At 43.9% G+C, this 12,815-nt stretch overlaps 1 protein-coding gene across 1 annotated transcript; it reads left to right on the top strand.

Moving 5' to 3' along the window:
• The first annotated feature begins 3,004 nt into the window (after positions 1-3,004).
• Positions 3,005-3,685, top strand: LOC101835419 (ubiquitin-conjugating enzyme E2 N-like). The gene has a single exon (XM_005072614.4). It carries the CDS (start codon positions 3,075-3,077, stop codon positions 3,531-3,533), a length of 459 nt encoding a protein of 152 aa, XP_005072671.1. The 5' UTR covers positions 3,005-3,074; the 3' UTR covers positions 3,534-3,685.
• The last annotated feature ends 9,130 nt before the right edge of the window (positions 3,686-12,815 follow it).

The raw sequence follows: 12,815 nt of genomic DNA, 5'->3' as shown, positions 1-12,815 counted from the left end.
CTCCTCGGTTAAACCTCTTTGGAAAGGCTCTCAAACATAAGCCCAGAATTGCATCTCCCAGATGGTTCAGGTTAACAATAAATGCTAGCCATCATTTCTCCCTTTAAACCCCACCCCAAACCTGTGCTTAGGACCCTTTTCCTCCTACTGGGTCGTCTTGTCCAACCTTGATATGAGGACTTGTGCTTAGTCTTATTGTAAATTGTTAGGCCATGTTCGGTGGATATCCCTTGGAGACCTACTCTGTTTTTTTTTTAAGGGAAATGGAAGAGGAGTGGATCTCAGAAAGAGGGTGTGTGTGTGTATAGGGGAGGGGAGGAACAGGAAGGAGCGGGGGAGGGGAAACTGTGGTTGGGATATAATGTATGAGAGAAGAATAAAAGGAAAACGTAGTCTTAATAAACTGTGAACACTACAAATTATAAAACCAACTTTCCAAACGCAGAGGTCCCTATCTGTGTAATGGTAGCACAATGGTTATGAGGGTAACCAGCCATCCTCTAAGTGGATTTGGGACCTGCTCCACAGAAGGGACCCATTCTGGTACTGTGAGCCCCGTCAGGAACCTAACCCTAGGGAGGTCATAGGTCCAAGGGAGAGATTTAGTACTGAACTAACCTGCCTTAGTGTAGTTAGAGTTTCTGTTCCTCCTGGTCCCACTGCCATTTAGCCCCAAATAAGCACACTGAGACCTATTAATTATTAAACTGTTTAACCGATGGCTTAGATTAATAGAAATGGGTTAATAATTAAGAAAGAGCTAGCCAATAAGAAGCCTAAGTATTTCCATGTGGTCTTATCTTACCAGAGAAGGGTCTGGTCCTGTTACTCCTTTCTCTGCTACGTGGTGTCTCTGTGTCCTCTCCCCAGCATTCTCCTCATCGGTAGCCCCACATATATGTCCTGCCTGGCTACTGGCCAATCGGTGTTTTATTCATCAATCAGTAAGAGAAACATATATACAGACATATATACAGAAGGGCATCCCCTATCACCTTAGTACCAAATTCTCTTCTAAATATCTATGTTTACGCACGCGCGTGTGTGTGTGTGTGTGTGTGTGTGTGTGTGTGCGCGCGCGCGCGAGCGTGTACACATGAGCACACTTCAGCTGTCACTGCCTGAATGCTGTCTGCCTCGTTTTCTTTGAGATAGTACCTGTCAGTGTCTTGGAACTTGCCAAGCAGGCTAGACTGGCTAGCCAGCCAACCAGCCCCAGGGTTTTAACAATCTTTTCTTTCCCGGTACAGAAAGTATTTTACTGACTGAGTTATCCCCGCAGCCTGAAATTTTCAAATATCTGGAAGTTGTATGATTTCTATCCAAAAGAAATGAACCTAATATGCAGAACACATAAAAAAAAAAAGACTGAGGCGTCTTCCTTCAGTGATGTCACCTCAACTTATAGCAGGAAGCACTAACATTGCCTCTGGAGTCAGGGGGACCGGATTAACTCCCAGCGTGTCTCAAAACAATTGAGCTTAGATAGCTTTTCAAAACTCCATTTATTTATTAGTGGGATGTGTGTGTGTGTGTGTGTGTGTGTGTGTGTGTGTTTAAAACTTAGAAGAGGAATGGTTGATTTGGCTTACAATTATGGGTTACAGTCGGTCACCAGGGGAAAGTCAGGATAGTAACTTCAAACAGCTAGTCACATCCACAGCCAAGAGCAGAGAGAAACAGATGCATGGATGCTTGCTGTGCAGCTGGACTTTTCTAAACAGTTCGGACCCCACCCCTCCACCCCCTCACTCCCCACCCCCCCCACCCTGCCTAGGGAATGTGCCACCCACAGTGGGCTGGGTCCTCCCACATCAATGAATGTAATTAAGGCATCCCCACAGACATGCCCCCAGGTCAATCTACCACAGTCAATTTCTCATTAAGAGTTTCTTCCCAGACAATTCTAGGTCATGCAGGTTGGGAAGGAAAACTAACCATCCTGCACCTTTACCCGCTGAGCTGTCTTACTTGCCAAGGGGGAACAAGAAAACCTGTCACCCACTGTCACTGTCAGACTTAAGTAATTACTAAGAAAGCACTTCAGAAGCCATAAAATGATTGTTCCTCTTACTGCAGCTAAACCAGAAAATAGCTGTGTATGCAGTAAGATCTTCTCAGCTAACACAAATGGAAAAGTCTTGTCATTGGATTTATGTTAGAAAAAGAGTTCTGGGTCAGAGAGTATCGGTGTCAAAGAACTCAAGATCAGAGACTTCAGCTCCAAGTGACCTTTGTGTTGGACTTGATGTCCAGCTATTCTGTTTTGTCAAGAGTGAAAACTGATTAGTTTGTCTCAGCAGAGGTTGGCAAGGCCAGGATGCTGGAGCCCAGCTGCCTCCTGGCTTCATCACCTGCTCCAGCTGGAGAGGATGGAGACAAAGGAGGGAGGTTGGGAGGCCAAGGCCGAGGCCAGTGAGATGGTCCAGCCCTTGTGACCTGAATGTAATGGATTCTGACACACAGAATAGATGGTGCTGGTGAAATGAGAGTAGCCCCAAGCTGGAACGTCAGACTTGAAAGTTTCCTTCGTGTGGAAACTCATCTTGGCGTGGTCCCATCAGGAAAAGAGAGCAGCTACCTCTGTCTGCGACAATGGAGCTTTGCAGGGACGTATCTGACCCCAAATCTGCTGGACACTACCCCTGATGGAAGCCACCATGTCAGACCTGCTGGATGCCTGCAGTTCACCGGGGCAGAAACCCGCGGAGAAAGTTGGGTCCTCTGAGAGTCAGGTTACACCCTCAGACTTCCAGCTGGGGTGAAGCTAGGAACTACTTTATGCCTTCCAACCAGATGACTCCAACCAGCATCTGTTTCTTCCCTCTAGCCATGGAGACGACTGGCTGTCACAGCCATGTTTATACATGGGCAAGGTTAAAGGTTTATACATGACCAAGAACACTAATTTTGTGGAAATACAGTTAACAGAACATTTCAGACACATGTATGATAGAAAATAATGCTTCTTATTAATGTATTTAAATAACAAGGTCAGGTCCGGGACTTCCACTCGTGCGTGAGGCGAGCAGAGCAGGAGACAAGAGTAGAGGCCAAACTCGGGATTTGACAAGATGGCCGGGCTGCCCCGAAGGATCATCAAGGAAACCCAGCGTTTGCTGGCAGAACCAGTTCCTGGCATTAAAGCAGAGCCAGATGAGAGCAACGCCCATTATTTTCATGTGGTCATTGCTGGCCCCCAGGATTCCCCCTTTGAGGGAGGGACTTTTAAACTTGAACTATTCCTTCCAGAAGAATACCCAATGGCAGCACCTAAAGTACGTTTCATGACCAAAATCTATCATCCTAATGTAGACAAGTTGGGAAGAATATGTTTAGATATTTTGAAAGATAAGTGGTCCTCAGCACTGCAGATCTGCACAGTTCTGCTATCAATCCAGGCTTTGTTAAGTGCTCCTAATCCAGATGATCTGTTAGCAAATGATGTAGCTGAACAGTGGAAGACCAATGAAGCCCACGGCATAGAAACAGCCAGAGCATGGAGTAGGTTATATGCCATGAATAATATTTAAGTCGATAAGATCATCAAGTGTACATCGCTTCTCCTGTTCTGCCAAGACTTTTCCTTTTCGCTTGCATTTAATGGACACAGTCTTAGAAACATTACAGAATAAAAGCCCAGGCATCCTCATCTTTGGTGATTACATGCACATTAGCAAATCTATTTCTTGTCCTGATTTACTGTTGTGAAGCATGAGCAGAGGCTAGAAGTATCATCTGGGTTGTTGTGAAATGTTTAAAAGCAGTGACTCATGCCCAGCTGGACCGACAGCCTCCAAAGCAATACAGAGAAACCCTGTCTCGTAAAAACCAAAAAAAAAAAAAAAAAAAAAGCAGTAACTCTGCTTGGATTCGTTTCCCCATCATGGTTTAAGTACAAAGCACTGTGAATGAAGGTAGTTGTCAGAGTTAGCTGCCAAGGGTTTGGTGTTTTTATTTTATTTTTTAGGGGTGAAATAGTTTTGTTTTAATTTTATGTTCTCCTTTCCCACTCCCCCTCTTATGGGATCTAATTGCAGTGGTTAAATGCAGCTAACCAGTTTTTTAGAATATGCTCTCTAGCCAAGTCTAACTTTAGATGCTGTAGATGGACAAGCTTGATTGTCTGAATCAAAATGGGAACATTAAATAAACATCACAGCCCTCACTAATAACACGGTGACTTTGCTGTTAAGTGTAGATTCTCTGCCCCATCCCCAAAAGAAAAAGAAAAAAGCTTGTGACCATTTTGCATGGCTTGTCTGGAAACTTCTGTAAATCTTATGTTTTAGTAAAATATTTTTTGTTATTCTAAAAAAAAATAACAAGGTCTGGCACCAAGTCAATCGCAGTCATAATTTTGATGTGATTGTTAGTATTCAGGCATACTGGCCTGCCCCTGGGGTTCTGACAGGACACGCCTCAGCTGCAGCCACTAAGAGCACCACCTGAGCCCATTCATTTTGTTCCCCTTTAAAAGGACCCTGCCCACCTCCTATCCTTCTTTCTCTCTTTCTCTCCCTCTCTCCATCTGTTCCCCTATCTCTCTCCCCCTCCTTCCTCTCTCCTCTCTCCTGCTGCTCTGGAGGCCAGTCTCCCCAATTCCTTTCCCCTTTTTAGGATTCCTTTCCATAATAATAATAATAATAATAATAATAATAATAATAATAAACCTCCGCCTGAACCCTGTCCCCTGTCCTATGGCATCTTTCTCTCATACACCGCTTTTCTTAAATTACAACAGTGATCATGAATACCAAACAGCAGAAATTATACACCTGCCTCCTTACAGTAGCCAGAGGGTGAGATGAAAACGTGTGTGCCTCCTTCGGGTTGATGAGGCCTCTGGCACTCTTGCTGACATTCTCATGTCTGTTGTCTCCTTTTATGATGGCAAGGAATGCTGTTTCCAATGAGGAGTTAATAGCAGTGCCATCCTTTAGCCTTCGAGTGTGGTGATCCCTTGAAAGTCTGATTTCAAATTAATATTCTAAGGTGGGTAGAAACTAATTCATTTGAGTCATCTCCCTGCCTCCCCCCAAAATAATCCATCAACAAAAGTCCAAATGATATGACCATTCACACCCCTCAATTTGGGAAGTTTAACATGTGTTCATCATTAGTCAAAACATTTGTGTGTGGGGACAACAACTTACACTAAGAATCCCGAGAAAAGCTAGTAGGATATTCAGATAGAGAGAAGTAACTTACATGAGAAACTGGGAAGCTGGGAAACTCTCCGGAACGTGGCCAGCATCCAAGGAGAGAGTGCCAGGCAGACCTCTCTCTCTCTATTCCCCTCTCCCTCACTTACCTGTAGCCACGCCCATTGGGGGCGTGGCTAAAGCTGCAGGTGCTGTCCCTACAATTCCCCTTTTAAAGAGATTTAGACTTGATACAAAAACTTACACATATACAGCATATGTACATAGAAGATGATAAGCAAATTATTATCTACTATATCCTTCCCTAAGTTTATTTATCCCATCTAAACCTAAGCTTATTTGAAAGAGATGCCAAAATCTAAACACCTTCCAAGCCCAACCCTAAATAATTGAAAACTAACCCTAACAGGTGTAAATTATCCTATATTATCAACAGTAGGGAAATGGGGCATAGTCTTCTCAAAACTACTTCCTGCTGAAATTCCCAAATTTCAAATTTATGACTTTATTCATCAAACTACTAAGAATTTCATGCTGGCCCTTCTTCCTGTTTAACCCAGCAGTTCTGGGATTAAGAATAATTTTTTATACAAATTTTTATTTAAATTAGAAACAATCTTATTTCACATGTTGATGCCAGTTCCCTTTCCCTCCCATGCCCCTCCCTGACCCCCCACAACCCACTCCACATCCACTCCCCAGGGAGGGTGAGGCCTTCCATGGGGGATCTTCAAAGTCTGTCATATCATTTGGGGCAGGGCCTAGGTCCTCCCCCATGTATCTAGGCTGAAAGAGCATCCCTCTATGGGAAATGGGCTCCCAAAGTCCATTCATGCACAAGGTCTTGGAGAGATCAGGAAAAACAGGAACATACCTGAACATGATAAAGGTAATATACAGCAAGTCAACAGCCAACATCAAACCAAATGGAGAGAAACTCTAAAATCAGGAACAAGACATATCTCTTCAATATTGTACTTGAAGTTCTAGATAAGGATTAGGAATAATTCTAAGCAAAGTGAAGACATGAATTAGAGACCAAAAAGGAGAATGCCAATCTTCATAACACATAAGGAAGACTTAGAGACAGAAAAGAAAAGATCCATCTGCCTAATGTAGAACAGGAGAAAAACATACAGAAAAGTCTAACAGATGAAAATGCCATTTAAACATACTACAAGTTACTCTCAAACAGTATGAATACAAAATCAAAACCTCTCTAGACTGCACAATGGTGGCATGCACCTTTAATCCCAATACTTAGGAGGTAGATGCAAGCAGATCTCTGTGAGTTCAAAGCCAGCCTGGTCTATAGTGTGAGTCTGTGGTGGTTTGAATAGGAATACTCACACCCCATTGGCCTAGAGGGAGTGGCACTATTAGGAGGTGTGGCCTTTTTGGAGTAGGAGTGACCTCGGTGGGAGAACTGTGTCACTGTGGAGGTAGTCTTTGACGTCATATATGCTTAAGCTAAAACTAGTGTGGCAGTCTCTCCTGCTGCTGCCTGCAGATCAAGATGGAGAACTCTCTGCTCCTTCTCCACTGCTAGGCTTCCCACCATGATGATAATGGACTAATCCTCTGAAGCTGTAAGCCAGCCCCAATTAAATGTTTTCCTTTATAAGTGTTGCCGTGGTCAGGTGTCTCTTTACAGCAACAGAAACCCTAACTAAGACAGAGTTCTAGGAGTGCCAAGGCTACACAGAGAAATCCCATCGCACTCACCAACTGGAGAAAGCCTCCAGGTTTCAGTTCAGGACAAGGAGGCCTTAGTAGCTGCTCCCCACAGTCCCACTGATTTGGTTAGGTGGAACTGCCACAAAGTCGAGGTGACTAAAATCCATCACCTTTAAAAGGAGGGCACTGCAAAGGGAGACCTCCAGCATTTGCAAGACGGTCAGTCCGCCTCGCATCTTCATCTGAATGGCAACTGGTCCATACATGTGCACTACGAGAGCCTGGGAAGGAACCACACAGAGGAAGGAAGCTGTGGCTCAGCATCAGTAGACTATAGGGAGACGGGGAGAGTTTGTGTTCCGTCATTCATAGTCGTATGTCTGACAATGAAGGGAGGTTAGGTGAAGACCTCAGAGGGTTATTGCCTCAGTGGTGGGGACAAGAAAAAGATTAAATTGATTCTGCATCTAATAACAAGTGAAAGACTTGGATGGAGCCATATACCATGTAAGAAAAACTCAAGCAGTACTGCAGGCCTATAATCCCAGGACTCAAAGAGCGGAGGGAAGGGAGAGGGGAAGAGGAGGAGAAGAGAGGGAGGGAGAGACGGAGGGAGGGAGGGAAGAAGGGAGGGAGGGAAGGAAAGTAGGCAGGCAAGCCTGAGAACACAGAAAAATGAAACCGTTCAGCGTCCACCATAGTACAGTTCACAGAAGCAAATCCAAAGCGCCCACACTCTCCTAAAAGAAGGAGACTATAAGACGTGGTGAGTCAAAATGATACTGATGGCGGGGTTGGTGGCAAAGAATAAAGGATTATTATAACTATTTCCCATATGTTAACGAAGACAAGGGTTGAACAGGAAAAGTAACACTAAAGCCTTTAAAGGTCAGACCTGAACTCTTAGAAGTGAAAAGTATAATGATTGAAAGGGGAAATTTACTAAATATGATACTAATGGACTCTGAGACATTGTAGTAAAAGAAAAAAGTAAACTTGGCGATGTGTCATCAGAACTTTCCAAAATGCATCATAAGGAGAAAACAACAGACACAAGCTCTTGGGAAAAGTCAGGCAGCTTCCTAAATTAAATAGAGTCCCTGAACAAAAGAGGTTCAGAAAAGTGTTACGCAAGCAAGGGAGAAAACTTTCTTAAATGTGCTGAAAGCTACAAAGAAGAGCAAAAGAACCCAACATAATAAGCAAGATGAATTCTACAGAACAATCAATTGTTTAAAACCACCAGTTAAGAAGGAACCAAAAACCAAAGATTGGTTATGCAGAAGAGAACCAAGATAGAAGCAACCACTGTATTTTCATCAGAAACTCAGCAAGTTAAATATCTTGAAGGCCAGAAAAGTCATGTTTGCTATAACAATGTAAATGATTAACCTTAAATGAATAGAAAGAGCTAGAGTATGCAAACAATAACCCAAAGAGAACTGAGTGACTATATTACTATCTCACAGAGATTCCAGAGGAAAAAAATTACCAAGGATACTACTTCACACAATCACAAAAGTGTCAATTTATCATGACAATATGGAAGCTTAAGTATTTATTCACCTCATACCAGAATTTCACCATCATGAAGTAAATTCAATAGATCACAGAGCAAAATTGGCAAACCCATAGAGTTGTGCATTTTCCTCATCTCTTTCATAACAACTGTGAGGAAAAGTGGACAGAAAACCACCAAGGATATGACCAACTAAGCAAGGGTGTCAGTCAGTGTGACCTGCATGACATTCATAGAACTCTACCATCAACAGAAGCAGAGTACACGTTCTCTGACAACACGTACAGAGCAGCTATCAAAATTCACCATATCCTGGACCACAAAGCAAGATTCAAAAAATTACAGATTAGAAGCGAATCAAATACATGATCTGCGATCACATTGGTACTAAACTAGAAATCAGCTGGAAAATTCAGATCTAAGTACAGACTTTAAATGAACTGTGGCTCAACAAATAAGCCAAAAGGGAGGTCATGAATAAATTTAAATTGCTAAGAACGAAAGCATAAACCATTAAAATATATGAAATTTAGAGGGAAAAGTTTCACAATGTCCTAACCCTGCCTGAAAATTTATGTGAGTTTATAGCATAAGGCCCTGCAGTTCCCCGAGGATCAATAAATAGTTCATGGTTGCTGAGGTGGACATTTGGTAAAGTGATGTAGCCACTGGTTAAGTTAGCCATGCTCCTGTAAATAAGTACCTACCTGTATTTCTAAGTAACATACACACACACACACACACAGAGAGAGAGAGAGAGAGAGAGAGAGAGAGAGAGAGAGAGAGAGAGAGAGAGAGAGATAAAGGTAGAAGAGAAGACAGCTGGAAAGAAGAAGGGATTGATGGGAGCAGGAAGAGACAAGATTATTCTAGAGAATGAATATGATCAAACTACATTATATACATGAATGAAAATGTTATAATGAAGCCCTATATCACATATTATTCATATGCATATTCATTTTAAGAGTCTGAAGCCACGTGGAATTAGGCTCAACAAGCACACAGAAGGTCATCACGCTGAGGAACAGAGGTCTATCAGCGTCCTCGGCTCTTATTTAACACACAAGAACCAGAACTCGTTAGACACACGGTGGTAAGTGTGGGAAAGGAAGCGATGAAGACACAAGCAGAGAGAAATCAAAAGTCACAGAGAAAGATGTTAACAAAACTGGAACCCACTTGCCCCAAATGCCTTTAACCACAGTTGCAAAGATTCTCCACGAAGTTTATGTAAACGTAATCCAGTATTTTATGCATTTGTTTATTCAGGGTTCTTGGACAATTTCACGCACGCAGAATGTGTTTCTGTCATTTCAGTCCCTCGTTACCCCTTCTCACACGGTTCCTACTTCTGATGAACCCCTTCTCCGCCAAACCGTTCCCTGTCTCACTTTCGCGTCTTTCGTTAGTCTTGTGAGTCACCAAAAGTATTGGTTCCTTACGTGAACATGGGGAAAGGGTTAGTTGCTGAAGCACGGGAAACTCACTAGTGACTGTGTCACTGAAGAAAATGACACCTCCCACCCCCCAGGAACCATTAATCCCTAATATCTCCTGGGGGGGTCGGTGGGCCCTTTGAATCCCACGCCTCTCATAATGTAATGTGTGGAGCCCCATCACAACTGCTACGAGCCATTACACCATGAACGGGGCAGCTGTGTGTGACTACACAGTCAGGCATGAATGGAGGAGGGGCCCGGGGGACCCCATCTCTCCGCCACCATTCGCTGCTGCAGATAGATTCAGGGAAAGGAGGGCATCATTACCAGCTAATGACACCACCGTTGTTGACCCGCCAGTCTCCGCTGGGTAGTGCTCATCCAGTTGAGACACAGCTGGACCTGGTTAAACTAAATAGGACACAAAACAAAACTGAAACTCAAGGCTCTGAGAAAGGGACTGGAAGCGTGGGAGGGATGACAGATGATAGAGACGGTAGTGGCATAGGAAGGATGGGGAATAATCGTGATACACTATGCCCGGTGTCGAAAATGGTGGAGAACAAGCTAAATTAATTTTTAAATGTGATATGTATTTATATATAATGCATTTTTAAATTTTTTAATTTGTTTTGTTTTATGCACACTGTTGTTTTACCATGGGTGTTGGGTCCCCTGAAACTGGAATTACAGGCAGTTATGATGAGCTGCCATGTGGGTGCTGAGAATTGACTCCATCACTCCAGCCCCCCTAAATTAATTTTTTAAAGAAAGGAAAACACTGTCCAGTTGTGGTAGCTAATATAGAAATGTAATTGGGTTTTGTGTATTAAAACAAAGCAATACAAGACAAGCAACATTCCTTTCCCTGGTTTTTCAGTTTATTTGCAGTTCAGTGTTTTGCACAACATCTCTAAATCACCTACAGACTCAGGAGACAACTTCCTGTTTGCCAGCGTGCACAGAAGCGAATGATGGAGACCATACCTGGCCCCATGAGAACGCTTGCCTTCCCAAGTCTGCGATTCAGTGAGTGACCTTTCCGTTGACTTTATAATCACCACTGATTGCAGAATGCAGACCACATTTTAAAAATATACACATAAAAAAGTTCCTTTTCTCTTTTCGAGATCTGTTGTGGGTCCATTTCAACCAAGGACTTGGAAACGCCTCATAGTTTCTTAATGTAAAGACAAGCTCTTGGAAAGTCGTATGTAACAAGAATTTCGCTCATCACCTCAGTGATGATAATGGATGCTTTAGATATAAAAACTCTCAGGGAGGGGTGATGGAGGATTGGCAGATTGGCCCATAGCCTATTTTATCTGTTCTAATGCGGAGAGTTTCAAATACCCAGCCGTGCTAGAGTACCACAGCTGACTAATGGAGGCAGAGGTGTTTCTCCAGGAGAAATCTGAGACTGGCAGGGAAAATACCTGCTCTCAGCAACCAGCTGAATACTTAGAAATCCAGTTTCCACACCTCGGGAAGAGCTGTCTGTGCGAGACTTTTGGAAAGGAGGCTCCGAAGGACCTGGAGTGGAACCAAGTTCTCTGGGTTCAGCATCTTGGAGAGAATCTGTGTCAACAACTGGCTCCTGGGTTTTCATTGTCTCAGTTTGCAATTGGGAAAGACAGTGGGGTTGGTAAATATTCCACACCTTCTCAAACAGCCTGTGACTGTCGTGTACCAGATACCGGCAGCTCCCGGCACATCAGTGGTGTGCAGGAGCCTAGATGGGAACCGGAATGAAAGCCCGAGGCTTGATGCTTACTGAGATCCAGCAAGTCGTGAAGGAACCCATGGGGACATTCAGAGAGTGAGCACAGAGGAGAGGTGTATTCAAAGTCTGTTCTCTTCCAAGTAGCTTTTATGATTCAGTTCAACACAACGGAGGTGACCGCAACTTAACGTGGCCTTTGCCATCTCATGTGTGGCAACGGGTTGCAAGCTGATAAACTGGGTCCTTCCTGTCAAGGTTTCTAGAAGCAATTCTAAAGCCCTGAAAGAAAAGGGAGAAGCACTTGGTAGTGGTGGGTGGGATGTGTGGGAAGGGAAGAAAGGGAGAAGCTTCGTGTCTTTGTTAGGGATTCTACTGCTATGAAGAGACACCATGACCATGTCAACTCTCATAAAGGGAAGCATTTACCTGGGGCTGGCTTACAGTTTCAGAGGCTTAGTGTATTATCATGGAGAAAAACATTGCAGCATGCAGACAGATGTGGTGTTGAGAGTTCTACGTTTTGATCTGCAGACAGCAGAAGGACACTGTGTCCCACACTGGGAGTAGTTTGAGCATATGAGACCTCAAAGCCTGCTCCCTCGGCGACACACTTCCTCCACCAAGGCCACACCTACTTCAACAAGGTCACACGTCCTAATAGTGCCACTCCCTATGGTCCAACCATTGAAACACGTAAGTCTATGGGGGCCTACCTATTCAAACTATCACACTTAGCTTACCTATTAAACGATGCAACCCATTTCCTAGGTTGTGTTTTTGCCATCATGTGTGGTGCTAGACTAGGCTCTAATGCCCAGAGGGGCAACATGGACCATGATGCTATAGTAATGAGACCCTTCCCAGCCATACCTCCCTGGAAACATCTGGCTACTTTATCCCCTGACTGCCCTCACAACAGCTCCTGTGACCATGGGGACAAGTCAAACACTCTTCTTTTGCACCTCTCCTTTGCTGGCTAACTGTGTGATTGTTTGGGACACATTTAGTACCACCACACACTGGGCATTCTCTCTAATGCCAGGGGCACTACACCGCAGGCCCCTATAAGTCTGTTGTAAAAATGAAGAGAACAAACATGGAGTCATTACCACAGGTCTGGTTTAGAGACAGGGCTTTTCAGGTAAGCAACAAATATCCCCCTCAAGAAGTTATCACAGCCGGGCGGTGATGGCGCACGCCTTTAATCCCAGCACTCGGGAGGCAGAGGCAGGCGGATCTCTGTGAGTTCGAGGCCGGACTGGACCGATAGCCTCCAAAACAATACAGAG

This window comes from Mesocricetus auratus, unplaced genomic scaffold (assembly GCF_017639785.1).
Source record: "Mesocricetus auratus isolate SY011 unplaced genomic scaffold, BCM_Maur_2.0 Super-Scaffold_100023, whole genome shotgun sequence".
Taxonomy (NCBI): Eukaryota; Metazoa; Chordata; class Mammalia; order Rodentia; family Cricetidae; genus Mesocricetus; species Mesocricetus auratus.
The sequence above is the reverse complement of the archived record's forward strand: the minus strand, read 5'-3'. Positions and strand labels throughout refer to the sequence as shown.

What these genes read in the sequence shown, in the direction of transcription:
- LOC101835419 (XM_005072614.4), top strand. Translation starts at nt 3,075, where the DNA reads ATGGCCGGGCTGCCCCGAAGGATCATCAAGGAAACCCAGCGTTTGCTG.